The 24,135-nt window shown below is 38.1% G+C and overlaps 1 protein-coding gene across 3 annotated transcripts in view; it reads right to left on the bottom strand.

The window, feature by feature from the left end:
• Nucleotides 1-6,337: 6,337 nt before the first annotated feature.
• The window catches only part of Septin10 (septin 10), a 53,423-nt gene continuing 35,625 nt past the window's right edge, over nt 6,338-24,135 (bottom strand). For 2 of the 3 annotated variants that reach the window (XM_027388337.2, XM_027388336.2), the window contains exons 6-11: nt 22,656-22,752; nt 20,755-20,923; nt 19,185-19,199; nt 13,701-13,833; nt 8,899-9,086; nt 6,338-7,208 (exon numbers count right to left, since the gene is read on the bottom strand). In XM_027388337.2, the coding sequence (XP_027244138.1) occupies nt 7,193-7,208; nt 8,899-9,086; nt 13,701-13,833; nt 19,185-19,199; nt 20,755-20,923; nt 22,656-22,752 (618 nt within the window). In that variant the 3' untranslated portion in view covers nt 6,338-7,192. The remainder of the gene's footprint in view (nt 7,209-8,898; nt 9,087-13,700; nt 13,834-19,184; nt 19,200-20,754; nt 20,924-22,655; nt 22,753-24,135) is intronic. The other variant, XM_027388338.2, reaches the window with a different exon arrangement.

Raw genomic sequence — 24,135 nt, 5'->3', positions numbered from 1 at the left:
CTTTTTTAAACCTTATTTTAATTCAAATGTTTCTTGTCTGTTTACCATGATGGTGGCTGTGGGATTTTTGTACATAGCCTTTACAATGTAGAGATATATCTCCTGTATCCTAGATTCTCCAAGGCTTTTATCATGAGTGAATGTTAGAGGTCTTTTCTGCATTGAATGGTATAATCACGCTATATCTGTCTTTGAGTTTATTTATGAGGCAAATGACACTGATTTACATACACTGAACTGTCCCCACATCTCTGGGATGGAACCTACTCAATAGTTGATGAGCTTTTTGATATTTCTTATTTATTTATTTATTTATTTATTTATTTATATTTATTTATTTATTTGGTTTTCCGACACAGGGGTTCTCTGTGCAGCTTTGGAGCCTATCCTGGCACTCGCTCTGGAGACCAGGCTGGCCTCAAACTCACAGAGATCCACCTGCCTCTGCCTCCCAAATGCTGGGATTAAAGGCATGAGCCACCAACGCCCGACGATATTTCTTTTTTAAAGGTTTTGTTTTTGAAAAAGTCATGCATGTGTACTGTATTAACATCATTTCCTCCCCTCATCCTTCCCCCTGTGTACAACTCCTTCTGTGCACTGCCCACCCCACAAGCTCATGAATTCTCTATTACTATTCTTAAGGAACAGCTACTCCATTTTCTTTTTAGTTAAACAATGTTAGACTTTGATCATGTCCTTAGCTAGAGGTCAACTTTTTTGACTGGTTCTTCCTCAATAATCTTGTGAATTACACATTGTAAATTGTTTCCATTGTTCTGAGAAATGACTGGCCATGTTAACTATTGGACCATGAACCATAACAAGTACCTTTCCTATAATCATAAAAAATAACTGCAAAATTCCACTTTTAATCATTTGCTTTCTTGGTATAAAGAGGCTACTCTGTCTTTAACCTAGACCATTTTCATTCTCCTACTATGGGAGACTGAAAATATGGCCCAGCTATTATTACATTTTTACTTCGCAACATCTCAGTGTTAGCTCCTGGTTTTCAACACCATTAACAATAATTAGTTATACATGTGTTTAAGGCTGCCACTCATGATTGGATAACCTATTAGAGAAAGCTTGTCCCTGGAGAACACTTAATCGCCCTCTCTCAGAGGCACTGAATGCCTAAAACTCTTCACCCAGGGGAACAGTCTTGTCAAACTTCCACCGTCTACATTAGCATGTTAGCTGATTGTCTTAATCACTGTTCTGTTCCTGTGAAGAGACACCATGACCACAGCAACCCTTATAAAGAAAAGCATTTAATTGGGGTCTGGCTTACAGTTTAGAGGTTTAGTCCATTGTCATCATGGTGAGGAGCTTGACAGCAGGCATGGCATGGAAATCAAGCCTGGTACTGGAAACGTGGCTAACTACTCAATGCTAGTGAAGTCAAGGTGATTGGAGAAGAATCTACAAGCCCTAATTTACTAAACCAGCATCATCCTTAACAACAATGTATAAACATTTGTCCTTATACACATATCATCAAGGAAACTTCTCTTTTCAACAGATGGAGACCACTACAGAAAACAACAACCAATCAAAATGCACAGTTGTGGAGCCCCAGTCCTAATAGATACAATTACAAAACACTCTTGCATCTGCAGCTCTGGGAACACTGTAGAGGAGGAGGTCAGAAAGATTGTAACAGCTAGAGGAACAGGGAGTTTGCTATGAGCTTGTCTCCTAATAATATCAGAAGCGACACCCACAATGGCTCATCAGCATGAAGGCCCAAACATGAGCTGGACAAGGAGGACACCAAAGGACATGACAAGGTGGATGGAGAAAAGCCCAGGAGGTCTCAACCTTCCACAAAGAACTATAGGCAACTGAGGAGAGCTGGCAGTGGAAGAGGTCTTCGCCAAGAAGGACACATCAATTGGTTGTGTAACACCAAACAGCTCTGAAACACATGCATACAAGCAACATTATGTGGACTTAGCATGTTATATTTATGAACACATATGTATGTGCATATACATATGTGCATGCAGTAACAATTAGTGAAAAGAGAAGCCATGAATTTGAAGGGGGGAATAACAGGGAGGGCTTGGGAAGAAGAAAGGGAAGGAAGAAATGTAACAAAACATAAAGAGCCCCCCCCCACCCCTATGGAGAAGCTAACTGGTTGATGGCTTCTGAGTGAAGGAGAGTTCATTTTCTTTAAGGGTGTGGCTCTGGTAGGCTGCCCATGCTCAAGTGGATGGTCCCACACCAGTCAGTATATTAGCATCAGATTAGAATCTGTGGGGAGGAGTTCAGGTGACTATGATAAAATATGTCATATGCAAGCATGGACTTCTTAAAGGAATTAATAAAACAATGTAACAAAAACAGACTGGAGAAATAGTTCGTATAAGACAGAAACTTCTCAGGAGTAACATCTAATGGGGTCTTGCCCTCTGGCCTCCATGCATAAATGAAAAACATGTACATGTGTGCCTGTAGATCTTCTTTCCCTGTCATTTGGGTCATGATCCTGGTGGCTATGATGTCCACATATCACATCAAGCATCCTAATAAGGGCTCCGTAGCTGTATCACGATATAATAAAAAAGTAGAAGGGAAACCAGAAGAATAATCAGGTTTCTGGAAGCATAATTTTATATGGTAAACAATTCTTTAGGTGTGAATTTCTATTTGTTTTTTATACATGGTTTTATGCAGCCAAGGATCCATTTTCATAGCAATGAGGTAGACTATTCCCACTATTCACCAACATTTCATGAGTCATCCCACAAGGCCTAGCACAAGGGGTGGTTGCCTTATGTTTTGAGGGACGTATCCATTAAACCTATTGTGTCAAAAAACAAAAACAAGACATGAGAGTAAGATGCAAACTTGGTGGGGGAGGAGGAACAAGTAGGAGGACAAGAGCAGGTGGAGGAACGAGCACAACCAGAGTATCACATCCATGTATGAAACTGTCAAAGAATAAGTTCATTTGAGGAAATGACATAAATGGACTCACCCAGCATCAACCTCTTGTGTCTGGCTCGACTTACCATTGTTCACTGTGTACCACACACAAATTGTTCAGACCATCATCAGTTAATGGTCATTGTGGTTGTTTTGACTTTTGGTAGACTGTGAAAAAGAAGACGCTACATATACTTTTAAACAGGTCCTGGGAGGGAGCTCTTGAGTACGCATTTCTTGGACTTGAATCACTGGGGGACAAGTAGAACAAAGTCCCCCTACAAACTCTAGATCTCCAGAACTTGTGAATGGAAGTTACAAGGCCAAGGAGAATTGGGGTTGATAAAGGCCACTGACCAGGCATCCCAAGAGAATCGACGGGTCTTTGAGAGGGAAAGGAAGAGAGAAAAGTCAGATTCATACCACGAGATAATCTGCTTAGCCAGTGTTCAGGATGTAGGGAGAAAACAACAGTCAAGGAATGCAGGAACCTCTGGAGACTAGAAAGACAAAGCCGGGTTGCAAAGTGCTGTTAGGACATAGATGTGTGGAACACAAGCCAGTGGAGTCCTGGATTGCCAAACTGCCCCTAAACTTCCCTGCCTCTCATCTGCCCCTGAAATGCATCTCAGTCCTACCTGTGTGCTTTTAGTTTGATATCAACAGTCTTTTTTTTCTTCCTTGTTCATTCTTCCCACAGGTTCCTAAACCTTTTAAAACAAGAACTTTATTTTTCTATCTCAGTTCCTGATCTTTCATTATTTTTCTTCCTTCTTGAAATAAATTGGTTTTTCAGCCATTCCCTTAGTACATATCATCAAGACTATAAACTTCACCCTAAAATAGTTTTGGCTTCCCCTTAAGTTACAGATTTACATTACCATTCAGTTCAAAATGTTCTCAATACCCCTTTCTTCTCCAATCTCTGCATTATTTAGAAGTGTGTTCTTAATTTTCAAACATACAGAAATCTCTACTATCTTTTTGTTGACATCTTATTGAATTATGACCAGAGAACATAATCTGTTTCACTTAACTTCTTTAAAGAGACTGAAGCTTGCCTTACAGCCAAGTACACAAGCATATACCACAGCTTCTACTTCCTCACCCACGATGGGGTGGGCTTTTCCATGACTCTGTCTTTCTGGCACTTGCTCCTCTATGTATTGAAAGGTGTTCATGTCTCCCTAGGGAAAGCCACAAAATGAACTTTTGTATTCTAATCTCCCCCAACCTTACTAAAGTCTGGTCTTCTTGATCGCTCATATATAAGAGGTATGCTAAAAATCTCCCACTAAAATCTACAATGTCTATCTCTCCAAATACCTGATATTTGCACAAGAAAAACCTAAAAAAAAATTAAATTGAACCACAAAGGACCCTAAATAGTCAAAGCCATCTTGAGCAGAAGCAACAAAGCTGGATACATCACAAATACTAGACTCCAAAACATAACAAAAACAGACCAATGGAGCAGAATAAAGAAACCAGAAGTAACTCAGGTCATTATGGATGACTGATTTTTTTTTTTTTAATTTTAAACAAAGGCAGCAAGAATAGATACTGGAGAAGAAACTGTCTCTTCAAAAGTAGTTCTGGGGCAGCTGGGAGGCACGGGGGTGTAAGGTGCTTGCCACCAAGCCCAACAGCCTGAGTAAGACCCCTGGGACCAACACAATGGGAGAAGAACTGACTCCCATAAGCTGACCTCTGACCTCCACACAGTCACTACAGCACAGGCCCACCACCCCTCACACCCATAAGTAGTTTTTTTCTTCAAATAGTATTGAGAAAACTGTGCATCTGCATGGAAGAGAAAAAAACAACCGAGGCACCTATCACTCACTATATATATTGATGAGGGGGATTAGGATGGATTAAATTTTATTTGTGAGTCCTGCCTTTGTATTCTTGCTTGTTCAGCTAAATCCCCCTTCTCCTTGTCTTGAAAAAACAGACACTTAATAGTTTCTTTAACTTTATCAGCTCCGCTTCTATAAAAAAATGCTGCTACAGGGAACTCTTGCTGGCCCCAGGCTCATAGGCAGATTCAAATGGACAAGAATAAAAGTATTTTTCAACCTATAAAAACTGAGACCTGAGGCTTGCGGCCTGACTACTTGGAGTGGATGACACTTGACTTCTCCAACTCTAGGTGTGTGTGCTCATCTTCCTGCCCTTTTGCTTTCTGTAACAATATAAAAATCAACTCAAAAATAGAAAAAGACTTAACCTGAAACATGAAACCATTTGAAGAAATTTTATGGGAATCAATTGAGGGCATCGATCTGGGCAAAGACTGTTTGGATAAGACACCAAAAGCACAGGCAGCAAAAGTAAAAATGAACAAATAAGATTATGCCAAACTAAAAACCTTTGACAGAGCAAATGAAACAGATGTAAGAGAACTGTAGCACAAGAGAAAGTATTGTAAACTGCTCATTCAAAAATGGACTAAACTATAAAGGCCAAAAACACTCTACAGAAAAAAAAAAATCCAATTATAAAACAGACAAAAAAAATGAACACACAGACCTCAAAGCAATATAAATGGCCAGTCAGTATATAAGAACTGTGTCATAACCACAATGAGATCTCACTCCAGTTAGAATGGTGATCATCACTAAAAAAATGTTAGTGATGATATAGGTAGTTTACAATGACAATCATCAAATTAATAAGTGTTGGTGAAAATGTAGAGAAAGAGTAACTTTCATATACTATTGATGAAAATATAAATGAGTATAATCATTATGAAAACAACTTCCTAAAAAAATAACAGAAATAGAACTATATTATGATCTGGTAGTTCCATTACTAGGAATATGGCCAGTAGAAAAGACATCAGTATACCAAAGACACATGTGTAGTCCCAGGTTTAATGCAGCATTATTCCCAACACTCTAGATAGATATGGACTTAGTCAGGAGCCTATCAATGAATGAACAGAGGGACAATGCAGTACAGGTATACACAATGGGATGCCATTCAGTCATCAGAGTCAAGCATAGAAAGACAAATACAGCATGTTCTTTCTCACATGTGTGGTCTCAGAAGAGTAAGAAAAGAACAGTGATTAGGAGAGGCTGAGAAGGTTATAGGGAAGGTGGAGATACAAAGTGCAGGGGTGAAACTGGATAGGACGGATTTTCTAATATTCTACAATACAGTATAGAAAGTATGGCTGATAAAAATACATATATTTAATAGTAGAGAGGTCTCTAAACATTCTTTACACAAAATGGCTATTTAGTTGATGAGTATGCCAATTAACTTGATTTGACCACACATATTATAGGAAAGTAATGAAATACCATGTTCTACTGCATCAAAGTGTAAATTATGTATCAATCAAAAAGAAAAAATTAAGCAATTTAAACACATTTTAGGAAATATGTAGATTTGTCAAGAATATCAATTTTATTCAGAATACAGGATATTCAAGTACAAAAGAATGAAAACATATATACGTATAATCATTAGAAAAGATAAACATTGCTCTAGGACTATTAAGGCACTGAATGGAAAAATCTCCTGAACTGTGAAGTGTCAAGTTTTTAATATATTTAAGATTCAGATGCTCTGATACAATTTCCAGGTTTCTTTCAACTTGCTTAGTCCCTGAAAGGCAGCATTTAAAAAAATATTTATGATATAGGAAAATAATGATAATCCAGCTTCAAATGTTTTAACTTTTCAAATTTTTATCAAGCAATACACAAGGCACATACAAGGTTATACAGTTTGACATAAAACCTCAGGATATTGATAACTGAGTCACTGTATTAAATATTTTAAAGTTTTCTACTATTGATGTTAGCTTTAACTTTGTAATACACTCTGAAGTATATGCCTCCGGTGTTTTCTGTTTAATATACAACAAAAAAATAAGTTCATGACAGAATAAAAATACAATCAGATATTCGTAACATGAAGGAGTTCTGTAGTTTTAATGGCAATAACCCTTTGCTATTTAGAATACCAAAACGCAGTAAAGTGACAATTTGGCAGCAGGAAAGTAGACCGAGATCCACAACAAACTAGCAACTTACAGATTCCTAACAATAAATGTGTGGGAAATGCACACTTTGACTGGCAGATCAGCCTTATATGTGAAAATATTCTTCTATAAATGTGAATAACTTTAGTCCTTTGCTAGATAACTGAGTTAGTGATAAGGCAAAAAGACCAAAACTCAAAGCATACAGATAACTTTTGATTGTGATGACATCTGTGCTCTGGAACTCTTGTTTTACATAAAACTGAAGCTGAAAAGAAAAAAATCTTTTGAATGGAACAATTTAAAAAACAACATAACCAGCAAAAATTATCAAAAGCATCAATCTCACAAAGCTTTTATAGGAAGAGCAAATAGTCAGCACATATAGGATATGTAGCTATGGGACTGTGAAAAAAACAAAAAAACAAAAAAACAGCAAGCCACATTGTCTTTAGTCCTGACCTCTTACAATCTGTGCTTGAGCTGGGGATGGGATGTAGCTCAGCTGGTAAACGGTGCACAAAGCTATGGATTAGATCCTTTAGCACTGAATAAACTAGAACCAGACATGGTGGCACACACTGTAATCCCAGCTCTTAGAGGGAAAGGAATGACTACCACAAGTTCAGCATTAGTCTCAACTACACAAAGCGTATGAAGCCACCCTAGACTATATGACTCCCCATCTCAAAAAAGGAAAAAAAAAAAAAAAAAAGCCTGCAATAAAGCTCAGCAGTAAGAGTGCCACCTACCGTAAGGGAAGCTGTAGGCTCAATCCCAAGTATCAGGATACAAGGGAAGAAAGAAAAAAGAATATATGTGTTTGTCTGACTTTGTAAACAATAGCATGACTCTGAAGGAGAATGACAGCTTTCATTGGGAGAAATATATGAGAAAATTGGGGGATCTTATTTTGTTAAACTAGATTACAATGAAGGAATAATAAAGTAAAAAGAGCTCTTTTGAATTCAAAGCATGGTAAAAATAGTAATAACTTGAATTTATAATTTATATCTTAAATCCAATACTGCATTCAAAACACATCTATTTTATACATTCTTTCTTTCAACAAATAATTACACAAAATGTAGGCACTGAGTTCACAGAAGCAGGAGTCTTGTTCTGTGAGGGACACAGGGAACATCGTCCTCCTATGACAGGGGCCAGTGGAGCAGAAGACCCACAATGAACAAAGCATGGAAGGTTTCTTGACAGTAAAAACAGTGAAGTGGACAAAGGATATGTAAAGTAGGAAGAATAAAACAAGGGATACAGAGTACAGAATGAAATTATCAAAAAGGAAAATAAACTTATTTTCAAAAACTGGTAACTGTAACACATATCCTAAATCTATAAGCTTAGATTATCATCCAATCGCTATTCAAGCCACCCCCTTGAGCTGTGGCCCTCTCTCCCTTCCTCTGCATCTTTATGTCCATCACTGATTTCAACAGCTCTGACTTCAAAGCACAGGAGTGCCAGCTGATAGCCTGATTCTCTTATTAAAATAAAAAATCTCACAAAAGTCAGTGATCAGTAAAATTAGTCTTTTAAAATGAGCCTAAGAATTAAGTTTTATTAATAAGATATTTAATTCTGTGATTCTCCATCAAATGCAGTTTCCAGGGAGACATAAAATACCAAATAACTTGTGATATCAGCTGTGTACCAGAACCGTGGCAGGGCTGTGAAATAACAGAAACCACCTGAGCTTCACATATGCAAGTGTCTTACTCTGTTCATTCCTTAATTCTGGTAAACACGAAGACCTAGGACATGCGAGGTGATTCCACCTGCCGAGAGGACAGTGAAGAACAAGGAGAAGGCCTCTGTTCTAAAGCTGCTCTAGTGCTGGCAGCAGGAGGCAGACAAGGAGGAAGGAAGGGGGAAAGAAGAGCAAACAGAGTTAGCCAAAGGGGAGGGGCAGGGCCACAGGAACAGGGTAGCAGGACTCTTACTTCTTTCGGTCTTTGTCCTTCTTAATGCTGCTACTTGATGCCATAAATGACTGGCTCTGGAACAGATCACAGGTAGTCTTCTTCTTAGAGAAAGATATTGATTCTTCCTCCAAAATTCTCCTCTTTTCTTCAAGTTTCATTCTCTCTTCCTGGTGAATTCTTTTAAGGTGCTCAAATTTGGCCTGAAGCTGTGAAACAAAGCACAATTCCCATAACTGACACTATGTGGCAGCACACACACAGGAGTGGTTTCCATCTTAGCACCACAGTACCCTCCCAGTCCCTCATCCTACTCATCTATACCACTACCCATGCTTCCAGTAAAAGCCTTCAACTGCCACGGGAACTTTAAGAGAGTTCCTTTATGTGATTGAGACAAATACATAAAAAGCCATTGCCTCTGGAGCAAAACTTTTGACTGTTTGCTAACATTTTTATGTCCTTGCCTTGCCTTGCCTTGCCTTACATTTTATTCATAAAGCCTATTTAAGAAAGATCCTAAAAATCATGCTCAATAAAATAAGAGACTCAAAAGTACAGAAGAAAATTGCCAAGGACCTCACTGTTACCTCACTGATTCATTGTCCTTCCCCTTACAAATGGGAATCAGAACTACCTTCTCTTCAACAGACACCCTATGGGATGCATTCAAAACATTAGGGTAAGTTTGACCTAGATACACTTAAAAGCTAGGGGACAGAGAAACCTGACCCCTGAATAGTATCCTAACATCTACAGCATCCTGCAGCTAGGTCCACTCTGCAGATGAAAAGGTAAATGAGAAGTTCCCTATGACCAGGCTGTTTTTCTCCCAAGGAACAACCTCAACTTCTATAAAAGCTATAAACCAGATCCCATTTCTGGGAACAGCTTGTTTTAACATATACTTGACAACGATTCAAAGTTCTATAGAGAATAAATATAAGTACAACCTGACCCTATTATAACATAGAAACCATTAGACAATTTTAAGTTTGAAAATGTCAGAGGGTGACTCTTCAAAACAAGCATTTCCTCTCTGGTAGTTTTATTTCTGGGTAAAAGAACAATTGATCTGAGAGGAGAGAGAACTTTCTGTCTCCTGTCAATACCCACTCCAGGACACAATGCAGCACACAACAGTGGTTCATCTGGTCAAGTTTATGTGTGTTATAAGGAAGACAACCATGCTGAGTCCTGTCTAGCCCACATCTCCTTCCTCTTTCCTTCCTCCTCCAGGAAAAAGTAACCATTGCTATCTACCCCAAATTCTTATCTCACACTATAGTTAAAGACTTTGCTCTCTGTGTACTTTCTTTCCTGCTCATACAAGATAGTTTATGGGCCAAGGCCACTGGAAGCTCTGCTTTCTTGGCCAGCTCTTGTTTGAATGTTAACATTTCAAAACTCTCCAACTCATGTGAAACCAAGGGAACAAAGAGGGAAAGAGTCTTGAAAAGAACCCAATGGCAACAGTCTCCTGGGTCTTACAACAAAAACTATAGTTTTATGGCTAGGTAACTTTAGATCACATCATCCTATGGTTGTAATTTGGTAAATGTTTTCATTTTTTCCTTTCTTTATGTCATTAAGTGACATAAAAAGGAACCAATAAGCAAGAGAGAGAAAAAAACATAAAAAGGATGTTACCTGCAAACATAAAAAGGATGTTATCTGCGAGGTTTGTGAAAGATGAAACTTAACAATGGAACATGTATAATGAGTAAAGGTTATGATAATTCCCGAGGCAAAAATCAACATTGATATAAAAACTCTATTTTAATCAAAGGGGTCCTCTTAGGACACTGATCATCTCTTGGTAACATTTATAAAAACTGACAAAGAAAAAGTTATGTTTAGCCAACAGAATTATATTCTCTTCTGTTTGTTAAAAATCTGTTTTGTCTAAAGTCTGTCTGTTACACAAAAGTTAAAACTCAAATCTATCACCCACTCTGTAAGAAAGGTGAAACATCCTCTGGGTTTATCAAAAACCATAGCCTGGAGGCCTAAGTCAATAAGGATAAGAAGGCTAAAAATACAGGCAAAATGTTGACTCTTGTCCTCTTAGGGTCAGGCAAGACCTAGGAGGCAAAGGGACCCTTCTAAAAGAGCCCTACTACTCTGATAAGCAGGAAGAACCCAGAGACTGGAAACTAACCAGCCCCATCCTGCAAAGAGAATCATTGTAGAAGGAGACATCCCTTCTTAGGGAAGCCACAAGGTTAGCAAGACCCTGGCCCATTCTTATGGACAAAGTTCATGCAACCGGTAGAAGAAACATTACAAAAGCCAAGATGTTCCTCTTAAGTTCCCAAGAGTAATCCCCAGAGTCTTGACTGACTTTAGCACTAAAGAAGGTTAAATTTTGGCTACCTACCCAGTCATAAACACACAACAGAAAATATAACCAGAAACAATAAACCAATTCTACCAATCCCAATCAGGATTCCTGGATATATACAGTTCAGCTGCAACTGCCCCTGCTCAGTTCCTTGTTTGGGAGCACAAGAATCTGAAACCCCTCTGGAGATGCCCGCTGAATTTAAATATCAGCCAGTGTCAATGAGGCACAGACTGATAAAGGACTTATTCATGTAAGTACAAAGTCATGACCTGTGATGGTCTGAATAAGAAATGATCCCCCCATGGGAATATTTAAACATTGATCCCCAGCTGGCAGTGTGCTTTGGGAGGTTATAGAACATTTAGGCGGCACAGCATTGCTAGAGGAAGAATGTCACCAGGCAAGGGCTTTGACAGTTTATGGCCTCACCCCACTTCTAGCTCATTCTCTTCCATGCTTGCATTAAGGATGTCATCTCTTAGCTTCCTGCCCCGGCCACCTGTTACCAATCCTCCCCTGTCATTATGAAGGCCCACTCTGAAACCATACGCCCAAATAAATCCTTTCTACAATTGCCAGAACAACAGAGTCCAACACTCTCACCTGAACTCTATAAAAAGGACAACTAACACTGAGACGGTGGTGACCTACCAACTTGTCATCTGACACAGTGGATGTGTCAAGGGGCTGAAAAAAGTCCTCACTGCTTGATGCAGTGCCAATGATTTCTAGTCATCCATCCATCTGCATTGTGTCTTTGGTAAATATCTAGAGCAGGCCAAGTGCTTCTCCTCAAGAGTCCTATGATGTCTAGGTTCTGCCTACCCTGAGCAGTTTCTGTGTTCTCTAATGACTTATCTAACCACCTGCAGTGACCACCCCCTCCCAGGAATGGTATCTTTTTATAGCCCTTCTCTAGTCTACTTATTCTCTCTCTCTCTCTCTCTCTCTCTCTCTCTCTCTCTCTCTCTCTCTCTCACACACACACACACACACACACACACACACACACCACATATTATTGTATGCAGTGAATTGTGTAATCTGAGAGTTAATACTAGTAATAGAGTTTGTAATAAAAGGACCTAAGATTGCCAATAGCCGGTTATCAAGGGGAACTGGAATTACTTGGCATTGTAGTTAATGAAACTTATTTTTATTTACAAACTTGTTATTCAATACATGTTGACACTGTGGAAACACTTCATTGTGTCTGTGTTTCTGACAGTTCATTCACAACTAGCTCAAGATATGTTCATCAGTGAAGTATGTCTGCTGTGAACACATGAAGACCTGAGTCAATGCCCAGAAGCCCTGCTAAAGTCTGGGTATGTTAATCTGCGCTAAGTCATCCCAGCAATGGGGAGTGGAGACATGTAGCTCTCTGGAATTCTGATCCTACATCAAAATAAGCAAACAAACAAAAACCAAGGTGGACAGCACCCAAAGTTGATCTCTGACTGCACACATGTATGGATACACATTTGTACAAGGACATTGCTGCACAAAAGAAAACAGAGAAACTTACTCAAAACTGAAATCATTACTTAAAGAATGAGAAGGAAAAATAAAAAAACTTTACAGGGAATTTACTAGTATTCATTCATATGACTAGTATGTCATTCTTATGACAGGGTAATTTGTAAGCTTCTGTAGTCCAATCATAAGGTCTGATTGCAAATGTAAAGAAAGCCATTTCACAGCCTTCACAGTTGCCTATTTACAATAAATAGCAACAGCAACTACTGGAAACAACATCTTGAGGAGTTCAACTGCAGCCCCTTGCCAAAGATAACCAGCTGGGCTGGGTTTATGATTTACATTCCTGCACAGAGGCGCTGAGTAGGGCACCAGATTCTCCCCTAAGTATCCAGCTGCTCCTACCACCTGGCAACTCTGCCCATGGCCTGGGGGAGGGCCTAGGAGGCAAGAGAAGACTAGAGCCAGGGGCTTCAACTATGCTGCTTCCAGGGAAGCCTTCATCCCTGCTGGGTAAGACTTTCCAGGTGTGGCCAGTTGGGGGAGAAGTGGCCCACCTCTCTAAGTTACTCCTCATCTAGACTCTGTAAGGAAGCCCAATAAATTCATTGGTTCTACAGAGTGAACTTTGGCAAAACTGTGCCTCAATTTGTTGTTGGGACCTTGTTGGGGCGGGGTGTAGACATTGCTTTGTTTCTCCTAGGGAAGGAATTTTAACAACAAAAACACTTTAAAAGCCAGAGTTGAAATGTTTCTGGTTATAGTATTAGAAAATTTCTTAGTAACCTAGTAGTTACAAGTCTTTGCTAAACTGTTCCTAATGGAAGAATGTTTGCTCCAAAGATTAAAAGTTTAATTGGATTTCAGGTTGTAATTTCTTTAAAGCCTATATTTAAAGACTATAGTTTTCAAAGAATGATTGCAATCTTAAGATTAACCCTCCAATTTTATAGACCATCTAAAACAATAACTACAAATCACACTGAACCACACTCACCTCTCTTTCAGCTTCTTTCAAAATGGCTTCCTTCTCCTTTACTCGCTGCACAAACATCTGCTTCATCTCCTCTTCCTTCCTCTGACGCTCACCATAGAATTCGTGTCTCTTGGCTTCATAAGTCTCTTGAAGACTAAAAAAGTTATTTGTGTTATTCTTATGTTAGAAAGAAGACATAACAGTTTTGCAAAACTTTATATGCCCCACATCAGGCCTGATTTTATCACATACAATCATTTCTGAGGACCCAGAATATGCCATTGCCTACAGTATCAGATGAAAGGCTTTCAGTGTCACAGCAAATAAAGCATACTAACATTGATTTAAAAATAAGAAGTGAAAAAAAATGTGTCCTTCACAAGTATTCTCCTTTTATCCCAAACATGCCCCTTTTCCAATCTTTGTTAATTGGCATCTAGCTACACACTATAGTAATGAAGTCAAATGACTTATCCACTTTGCTTATCTCTGAGCACCAAGGCAGGGCATCTGTGAAGCTGACATCACCAAAATTCAGTCCTCTTTCCATTTCTGCAGACAGCTTACTATACCTAATATCATGATTCCTGACATTTCTTGCCTTCACCATTGAAATTTTCTTAATGATCTCAGGGCTTTTAGCTCCTCTTATCTCTGTTCTTCTGGTCATTCCCTAGAATTTCCACCCAAACCACAAAGCTCCTTAGATTTTCTCCCTGAGTTACAGTTGCACCATCTGTAGAATAAGATCACATCTCTTTTTTTTTTTAAACCTCTTGAGGTTCTTTGTTTTTTTAATATTTTATTTATTTATTTATTATCTATACAACATTCTGGTTCCATGTATATCTGCACACTAGAAAAGGGCACCAGATCTCATAACGGATGGTTGTGAGTCACCATGTGGTTGCTGGGAATTGAACTCAGGACCTCTGGAAGAGCAGTCAGTGCTCTTAACCTCTGAGCCATCTCTCCAGCCCCAGATCACACCTCTTTTTAACAACAGAAAAAAAAAAACAACAACAACAACAACAACAACAAAACCCTACAATCTGTCCCATTTTTCCAGATTAATTCTTCAGCTAATGAATCAAGTGAGTCCCTTAGGTTCTGGCTAAACTAAGTAATTCACTGTCCTTAAAACACACCTACATGTTGAGTTTTCACTAGTTTCTGATGTCACTGCCCTCTTCTCAAGCGGATTCTGCTCTATTTCCTCTAGCTCTGGAGGCCAAGTACAAATGCAACTTCCCGTGAAGGCTTTCCCCTCCTCAATGTACTGGTCCTTCCAAAGTACCTACAAGCCATTTATATCCTGTCTCTCCCTCTTTTTTAATAGATCACAAATACTGAAAATAAGCACAAGATCTTTGGTCCTCTTTGTTACCTGTCTATCCAGCAAAGCTATCTAGACACTAGTATCTTCTTAACTGTTTCTTTAGAGACAGGCACTTCTCATAAGTGGAGACAATTCTAACCAAACAAAGACTGTCCTGGAATTCTAGGGATAGCACTATTTCCTTACTTGTAAAATTCCAGAGGTAAAACAATAAACCTTCCAATATATCAAAAATGCTAAGCTCTCCCATTTGAGCTTATTGTGTGAGTACCCTGAGGTTTACCAGAGAATACAAATTCACTTTCCTATTATGTCAGTCAGAAATCTCTACTGCATTTGAGACATTAAATATATATACCTGGATTTTAACTGCTGGTGGGAGTGCTAACTTGTACAGCCACTTTGGAAATCAGTATGGTGACTCCTCAAGAAAATCGGAATCAGTCTACCAAAAGATCCAGCAATTCCACTCCTAGGCATATACCCAAAAGAGGCACATTCATACAACAAGGACAGCTGTTCAGCAAAGTTCATAGCAGCACTATTTGTAATAGTCAGAAACTGGAAGCAGCCTAGATGCCCCTCTACCGAAGAATGGATAGAGAAAATGTGGTACATTTACACAATAGAGTACTACTCAGCAGAAAAAAAACAATGGAATCTTAAAATTTGCAGGAAAATGGATGGAACTAGAAGAAACCATTCTGAGCAAGGTAACACAATCACAAAAAGACAAACATGATATGTACTCACTCATATGTGGATTTTAGACATAGAGTAAAGGATTACCAGCCTACAATCCACACTGCCAGAGAAACTAGTAAACAATGAGGACTCTAAAAGAGACAAACATTGTCCCCTGGAGAAGGGGAAAGGGTCACCATCCCCTGAGCAAATTGAGAACATGGGAAGAGGGGGAAGGGAGCTACGAGAATGAGAAGGGAAGAAAAGGAAGGATGCTGAGGACATGAGGGAGCAGAAAGGTTGAGTCAGGTGTAGATTAGAAAAAAGGATATAAGATATGTAGGATTTTAGTTGGGAGGGTGGTAGGGAAGGAAGGGAGGGAGAAGAGAACTGGGATTGTCATGTTTGTAATTTAAATTTAAAAAATGAAAAAGAATATACCTGGATTTTAAAATTCATACTATTTTTAAATTAAGAGTTATGGTTAATATTCAATAAATTGAAAGAAAACAGTAAGAAATGCTGCATGATAGCTATCATGAATGAGACTTAAGTTATGCACAGGTCTTCTAAGATCATATCCTAAACATTTGTAAGAACATTTTCATTAAGAACAAAACACGTCATTGAGCAAAATACCCTAAGTACTACATGGCTGCCTCAAACACCAAGAAGGCAACTTACATGTATTAAGCTTTTTGGTTTTTGTGTCTCACTTTAAAGAAGCTCCTAAATGTATTAGCTATTTTGACAAATTTCAGAAACTTCACTCCATTTTGCAGGTAGAATTGATAAGTCTTTTATAACATCTAAATAATAATGTCCTGACTTCTAATGACATTTAAAATAATGTTTTATTACTTTATCTATACACACACCCAGGAAGAAAATAAATGCAACTAGTGAGGAGAAAAGGCCTAAACCTTAATGAATATATGCCACCAGCAAGAGATGTTTCAAACACAGCAGACCTGAAGAACAAGCACTGGCATTCTAATTCCCAGGGGAAGAAACAACAGTTTAGCAAACCTAACTAACACAGTTGCAAAGCTGGAAGCTGGCATGTGAACCAAATCTGACTTCTTTAGAGTGCACACCCAACCACACTAGATCTGTCTGCCTCAGCTAAGATCAGCCAAAGGACAGAGATGTGCTGCTCCTGCATGCTTCCCACAGAACCATACTACTTCTGACTTCCCAGCATATATATCATGGGGCCAACTCTAATTTTAGAGATCTGTAGCATCATTCTAAGGTGCTACAGAAACTCCTAGCAGACCTGAAGGACATGGTATGTACAGTTAGTACTAGGAGATAAACAAACCACTGTTAAATAAACTTGAAAAGTTCCTGTACACTATTCCCATCTCTAGGATCAAATTAGCCTGTTGTCATGAGTATGAAATGGCATTATTTTACATTATCGAAGATCTGGCTAACTTGAAGCAAATAGGGAAAAGGCCAATTCTTAGTTCTTACGTCTTCAAGTCTACAAGCCTTTTCATAGAGATGCTGTTACTTGTACAGTTCAAATAAACATAATGAACTTCCAAGTCTATTAAATGCACAGTTACTCATTTCTTCAGAGTTCCAAAGATAAAATTTCAGTATAATTAAACAGACAGTTAAGAAACTCTACAATACTATATGTATCTTCCTTTCAAAACTATGGGACCTAGCTAGATGGGGCACATATTTGTATTCCACGTGCCTAGGAGACAGAAGGAAAATAATATGCATTTAAGACCAGCCTGGCTATACAGCAAGTTCCAGGTCAGTCTGTACTGCATGGTGAGACCCTATCTCAACAAACTGGGTACAGTATTTGCCTGAGTTTGAGTCATCACAAAACAAGAACTACAGGTCCTAGTACACTTCAGTGACAGTGATTTTGTATGAAGAGTTCATATAAATTAATTGTAAAACCAGCCTAGATGTGATCATTTACAATTATTAAACTTGGGCATTTAAATTTTCATGAAAGTATATTTCATATAACTTAAATAATATAAAAACATTAAAGTCAGGTGTGGTAGGGACACCTTAAATCCTAGTACTTATTGGGCAGAAATAGGCAGATCTTTGTGGTCTATGCAAAGAGTTCCAGGCCAGCTAGGCTACATAGTGACTTCAAGTCTCAAAAAAAGTACTTATGTATATGTACATACCAGTTTATTAAAACTCTAAGTGTATATTCTATGCTTACACCTCATGACAACAATAGTAGATAAGAGTGTCAACTATGACATAGTATAGCCACTAGAAATAGGAGGAAAATGGAAAACAAACTGAAAATCTGGCAATGAAGAAATAAAGGGCACTCTAACAGGTCCATGTAACATTTCTTTTAGTAGCTAAGTTGACATAATACAGATTTTACATTCCAATCAAATTAAGAAGAATTAAATGGGAAAGAGTCCTCAGAAAACAGAAAGTAACTTCATGAAACTATGAACAATGAGGGCTTTGTATATATTAGGCTACAATGAACTTCTATATCAAGCTCACAAAATGACTAAGTTAACATAAGCAGTAGTTTGCCTCAGTCTAAGAAATACAGAATTTGGTTTAGAGAAATCCCTCCCTTGTTAAGTGGAGCAGCTTAGAAGGACAGAACTTGTCCATACAGTGGGGTCCACTTCCCCTCTCTTGTCCTCTCAGGAACCTCCAGGGCTGCCCTCTCCTTCTGGGCTTTGTTCTGGTTTTTCCACTCTCCTAATTTTCCATAACCTAAGACAACCCCCCTCCATCTCATACTCTGTCTACCTTTCCTTTAGTGAATGTATCACAATTCAAATTTATTGTACAACTAAGAATTTAATTTTGCCATCCCTTGTCTATAAGCTTGTTAACTCCAGGACAGGTGGAATTATACGAAACACCAGCACTTAGCCTAGAGCCTTACAAATAGTAGACACTTGGGCAGAAGGTGTAGCCCAGTGGGTAGTGTCCACATTTAGCATATATAGGAAGTTTCAGTTTATTCAAACCACTTACTGTTTTACCAAGTACTGTTCAATATTTACTACTAAATTATTATCTCAGCTTTACCTTCCTCTTAAATTCCAGACTCATTCTGAATGCTTAATGAGCTTCTTAAATTTAACATTTTCAAAATTTCCTGACCATAACCCCACCACTAACCTTTCTCCCTTTCCTATCTTGCATATGTCAATGACCACCATTTGCCCTGTTTCTTGGGTGGCTGAAGTAACCTTTAATTCATTTTTTCTTGGCATCCCATATTCAAACCAATCTTTCAATAACTCCTTAAAATTGTATATACTAATAAATTTGTTGCCATTCTTGTCCAAGCCTCTATCTTGCTGTGTCTGCTCTTAGCTTAGTATATCCATGTCCACTTCTGGCTGCCCCACCCTATTATCTCATGTTCACACAAGGCCAAATACCTTCTTCACACTCTGCCCCTGGGTACTACAAGGGCAAGGGTACGGCGGCTGTCTACCCACGTGCATACATACCCAGTAGCTATCATGCTGAGCAGATGGATGGCAGATAAACAATAATTACTGGCTGAAGGAACATTTTAAACTGTAGATTCCTAGGCTCCATCCCTGGAAATTCTGACCCTGCATTTCTTAGTCATCTACAGGTGACTGATGATGAATCCACCAGGCAACCCGGATCTCTCTTCTTGGAGATACTTCATAGCTGTCCTGTTTGCTCTCACTTGGGATCTCTGCCTCCTCAGTAAACACAGACCTCTGAATTGTCCCTGAGACTTGGAAGAAATGAGAAGCAAAAACTTCTCTGGGAAACACTAGGGAAGTCAACTTGAAATGGTTAATCTTCAGTAAAGATATAATATGATCAGAAAATCATCAGCTTATCAGAACTATTAGCATACAGCATTAATTTGGTGGAAGGGGTTAAACACATAGAATTCTTAATTTTTTATGTTAGAGAAACTGAAACACTAAAGAAATTTAAAAGTAACTTCATCTATGACTAAGTCTTCCACAAGGTCAACTGAAATCTAAACAATGATTGGATATTCTCTTGTTCCTTCCTATTGTGTTTACTCTGTAACAAGTGTTAACAGCTAAGGTAACTAACGAACACCAACAGTAGAGTGGAAAAGGAATCCTCACTCTCATAGAAATTTTTAAAAAGTGTTTATTCTAAGGACAACTGCATATTTACCCTTGCAAAACTGTTCTAGAGTGTTTTATCCAATCAGATTTGATTAAGTACATAAAGAATTAGGATTCTATATATGTGTCTGTTCATTTTTAAAATCCAGGGATATCATAAAACCCCATATAAAGGTACCAAAGAAATTAAAAAATACAAAAGAAAAGTTACCAAAGAAACATTAAATGGTCTAGTCATTGAACAGGTCTTTAGTTCTAAAATTCTTTTTAACTATAAAAAATTTTGAACTCAGACCCCCATAAGGAAAAGGTGTTATATTTTTGACTAAGCTTCTGTTACTCCAAAAGTTCCTTTAAAAAAAAAGAGCAAATAATAAACTTAAGTAATTTAATATGACTTGTACAATAATAATTATGCTTTACTGTTTCTAGGCACCAAAAAAAAAAAAAAACACAAAAAACAGAAACCCAACAAGCAATAAAAAGTGAGGAGTATCTCAGTTATTCATACACTAAAGTCACATGTTCTAATTACTTAACTTTCTATTCCTTTTCAGGGCCTCACACATGCTAGCACTCTTAACACTGAATACAAGTTCCCAGCCCACCTTTCTGTACTTTCTAGTTTGAGACAAGATGCTACTATATTGCTCAAGTTGGCCCTGAACTGGTTCTATAGTCCGGGCAGACCTTGCACTTGCAAGCTTCATGATACAACTTCCCAAGTCGCTGTATAGACTTGTTTTGTTTTGTTTTGTTTTTTCTTTGCTCCTTTAGAGTTGGGCATAATCTTCAGAAGCAAGGAGAATCAGTTATTGGAGAAGTCAAATGAGTCAATTTCTAGATTTCCAAAATACATTCCTATCACTCTGGATACTTAAGACAGGTTGGTCCTTTCTAACTGCCTCTGTCCTGCCTTCCTCTGAAGCCTCCTTACCTGAGTGGCTTGTTTTCTGGGCCCACATCTGAAAAGCCCATTCCCTCCAGTTTGCAGCGCCTGTAAAGCTCGTAGTGCCTCATATGGGTCTGCTCCCGCAGATCCTCCATGTTTGTACAAATAAGCATTTCCCGCAGCTTTACAAAGTCACAGTGATTTTCATTTTCCACTAGCCAGAGAAAAATAAGAAAAGAAAATGCTAGTTTTTAGTTCATGACACAACTAGAGCTTGTCAAGTGAACAAGTAAATGAAACAGAAATGAAATAACAAACAGCAAAATGGGCAGTTGTGATGGCTGCTATCGTTATACGTAAGTAACAAGGAAGAAACTCTTGCATTATACATACCAAATTACAGGTAATGTTAATTAAGTTAAATTAGTTAAATATTGGGCTGGAGAGATGGCTCAGAGGTTAAGAGCACTGACTGCTCTTCCAAAGGTCCTGAGTTCAATCCCCAACAACCACATGGTGGCTCACAACCATCTATAATGAGATTTGGTGCCCTCTTCTGGCCTGCAGACATACATGCAGGCAGAATACTGTATGAATAAAAAATAAATAAATCTAAAAAAAAGAAAAGAAAATTAGCTAAATATTTTCACTAATATACTGTTAGTTTATCAGTCCTATACTCAGGACATCTTACACAGTACTTTAAAAACAGTAAGTAACATGATTTCACTCTGAAGCAGTAAATTCTGCTAAGATCTACAATGATCAAATTATACAACATTACATTTATGAATTTGTATTAAATACTATTCAAAATCAGTAATACATTGGCATGGTCACTCTGTGTTTATAATCACCAAAGTACTATAAATAGACATATTATAGTGGCCAGACTTTAAAATAAAACTTTTAAAATTTGTTTGTTTGAGACAGGCTTCATTGTATGGCATAGATTGGCATCAAACTTGAAATCTCTGACTTTAACCTCCCAAGGAACTAGGACTAGAAGCATACCATACTATTTATTTTACATTTTCATTAATTTAAAAGTTTTCTCAGTGTTTTACATTTATTAAAATTATTACCATCTGAGCATGGTGGCATATTCCTAAAATCCCAGTACTCCAGAGGCAGAGACAAGGATATTGTAATTTTCAAACCAGCTAGCCTACACAGTAAGACCATTTCATAAAACAAAATCAACACCCCAAATGTCAGTCAAAATACAAAAAGAAAAAAAAAGAAAAACTTTGAAGCTAGTGACAGTCAAGTAATACATTTCCATTTAACTGCCTGCCATTAGAATTAAGGCCATATGGGGTGGTACAGGCCTATAATGCCCCTCAAACTCAGAGAAGTTAAGCAGGAAGACATGCGTTCCAGGCCAGCATGGACTACAAAGCAAAGCAGAATCTCAGAACTTCAAAACAGTAAAATAAAAAGCAAGTAAAAAGTAGATGAACTTACTTGTTTACTATAATGCCAGATAAGTGGATTTACCTTTTTAAGCTGGCTTTCTAGTTCCTTTTGAAAATGGTGTGGCAATACTTTGATCAGAAAACAAAATTTTCAAGATGGTTTACTGTGCCCTGTCTTACACAGTAATTCATTTGCATATCATGTTTCACCACTACGTTCAATATAATTCTACTCGAGGACTAGGGATGGAGTTGCACAGAGCATGCCCCAGCCTGCTCGAGCATACTGACTGGATCTAAGTATATGTCTATGCATCTCACCGTGTGAAGGTAACCAGCAGAGGAGACAAGGTATGACACAAGGAGACTAGGAAAGCTCTGTTCACAGACTGAACAAAGCACTATATAGACAATTGCTCTGATTATTAATTAAAGTCCAAATAACCATCACCTCAAACAAAGTGTCAAATTCAGTTTTGAGGTTACCAGGCAACACATACATTTTCTGTGATCATCGATCTTATTTACCTTGTACAATACCCCAAGGATACTGGCGAGCTTTGACCATCTTATTTCCAACTTGTATCTCATCCATACTTCCTACCACAGCAAATGGCAAATGTCCCTGGAAAGGAACCAAACATCAATCTCACCATCTTATACCACAAAATCAGTGACTAAAATATCAATGATGGAAATAGGAGAGAATAATTAAAAAGTGATTCTACTCATCCTGGAATATGTACTAATTATCCTACAAGTTAATTTTGGACACTACAAAGAAAATTACTTAATGTGCATTTCCACATACAAGGCACAATGTTATTTGGAATTTAAAAGAGAAGAAAGAAAAGGAGAAGCAGAAGGAGAATTTTGATGCATGTGACACTGTCATCAACATTTCCCCCTTAAAAAACAAAGATGTTTTAGAAACTATACACGTTATATAGTATACAAAATAATATCACATTTACATTTAGTCTATCACATACACTACTAATATAAAATGATGCTAGTGTAGTAAATGCTATAGAAAGCAAGAGATTACTGAGAAGAGGGAGGTGCAATCCAAGCTGGCCTAGGAACATGGGGGTTAGATCCAAGAGTAGGAAAGGCTAGCACAGTAACTTCGATTACCAAGCAGTAGCTCAGCCGGGGGTTAGGAATGCATGAATCTGTCTAATGCTGAGGCCTGAAATGTGGAAGATTCATGTAAAAAGAAATAATGTTTACTATTTAGCAGCTGAATGAAGGTTTCTTAACTGTCCAATAAATTACTAATGAGCATGTAAATAAAATTAGACACAAAGGCAGTTAAAACCAGGAATCAAGATCACCTCATTTACAAGATCAGGATTTTCGAGACTTAGTTTAGGGTTTCCTCTTATCGTAACTGTAATGGTTAATCTTCACTGTCAATGTGACAAGATTTACAACCATCTGTGAGTGTCTCAGAAAGGTTTAATGGAGCAGAGAGACCCACCCATGTGACCAGCTGCTGTCCACCCCTCTGCCAGGACGCCTGGAACATGATGGATTGCGACCTCAAACTACAAGCCAAAATAAACTTAAGTTTCTTTGTCAGAACTTCTGTCATAGAAAAGGGAAAGGAAAGACAAAGAACGGACAGTTATAGAATGTTAGTTAGGCATTTAGCTAGGAGTGCAGCCCTTAAATGGACTACTAACTAAATTTTACAGACAAGTTAACACTCTCCAAACGTTACTGTCACAAAAAGCATGAGCCTCAAACTCACAATCCTTCAAAATACAACAAAGCATTTAAGAAACGTGAAACTTCATGAAAAATACGGAACTCAGTCCTCTTAGTTACACTAAATTAAGCAGGCATGTCATTTGTACAGGTGACACTATAAGGGAGGATGAGGGTCAATACTTCAAGAGTTCTTCCTCCAAACTCAAATGTCTAAAGCATTCCAAGGGAGGCTGCACAGTCCTTTCATGTTTTAAAAACAGGACAGAAAGGAACTGTTCTGAGGTAATTAAAT

Source organism: Cricetulus griseus, assembly GCF_003668045.3.
Source record: "Cricetulus griseus strain 17A/GY chromosome 1 unlocalized genomic scaffold, alternate assembly CriGri-PICRH-1.0 chr1_1, whole genome shotgun sequence".
In the NCBI taxonomy this organism is placed as follows: Eukaryota; Metazoa; Chordata; class Mammalia; order Rodentia; family Cricetidae; genus Cricetulus; species Cricetulus griseus.
Note: the sequence above shows the minus strand (reverse complement) of the source record. Positions and strands in the feature narration are given on the sequence as shown.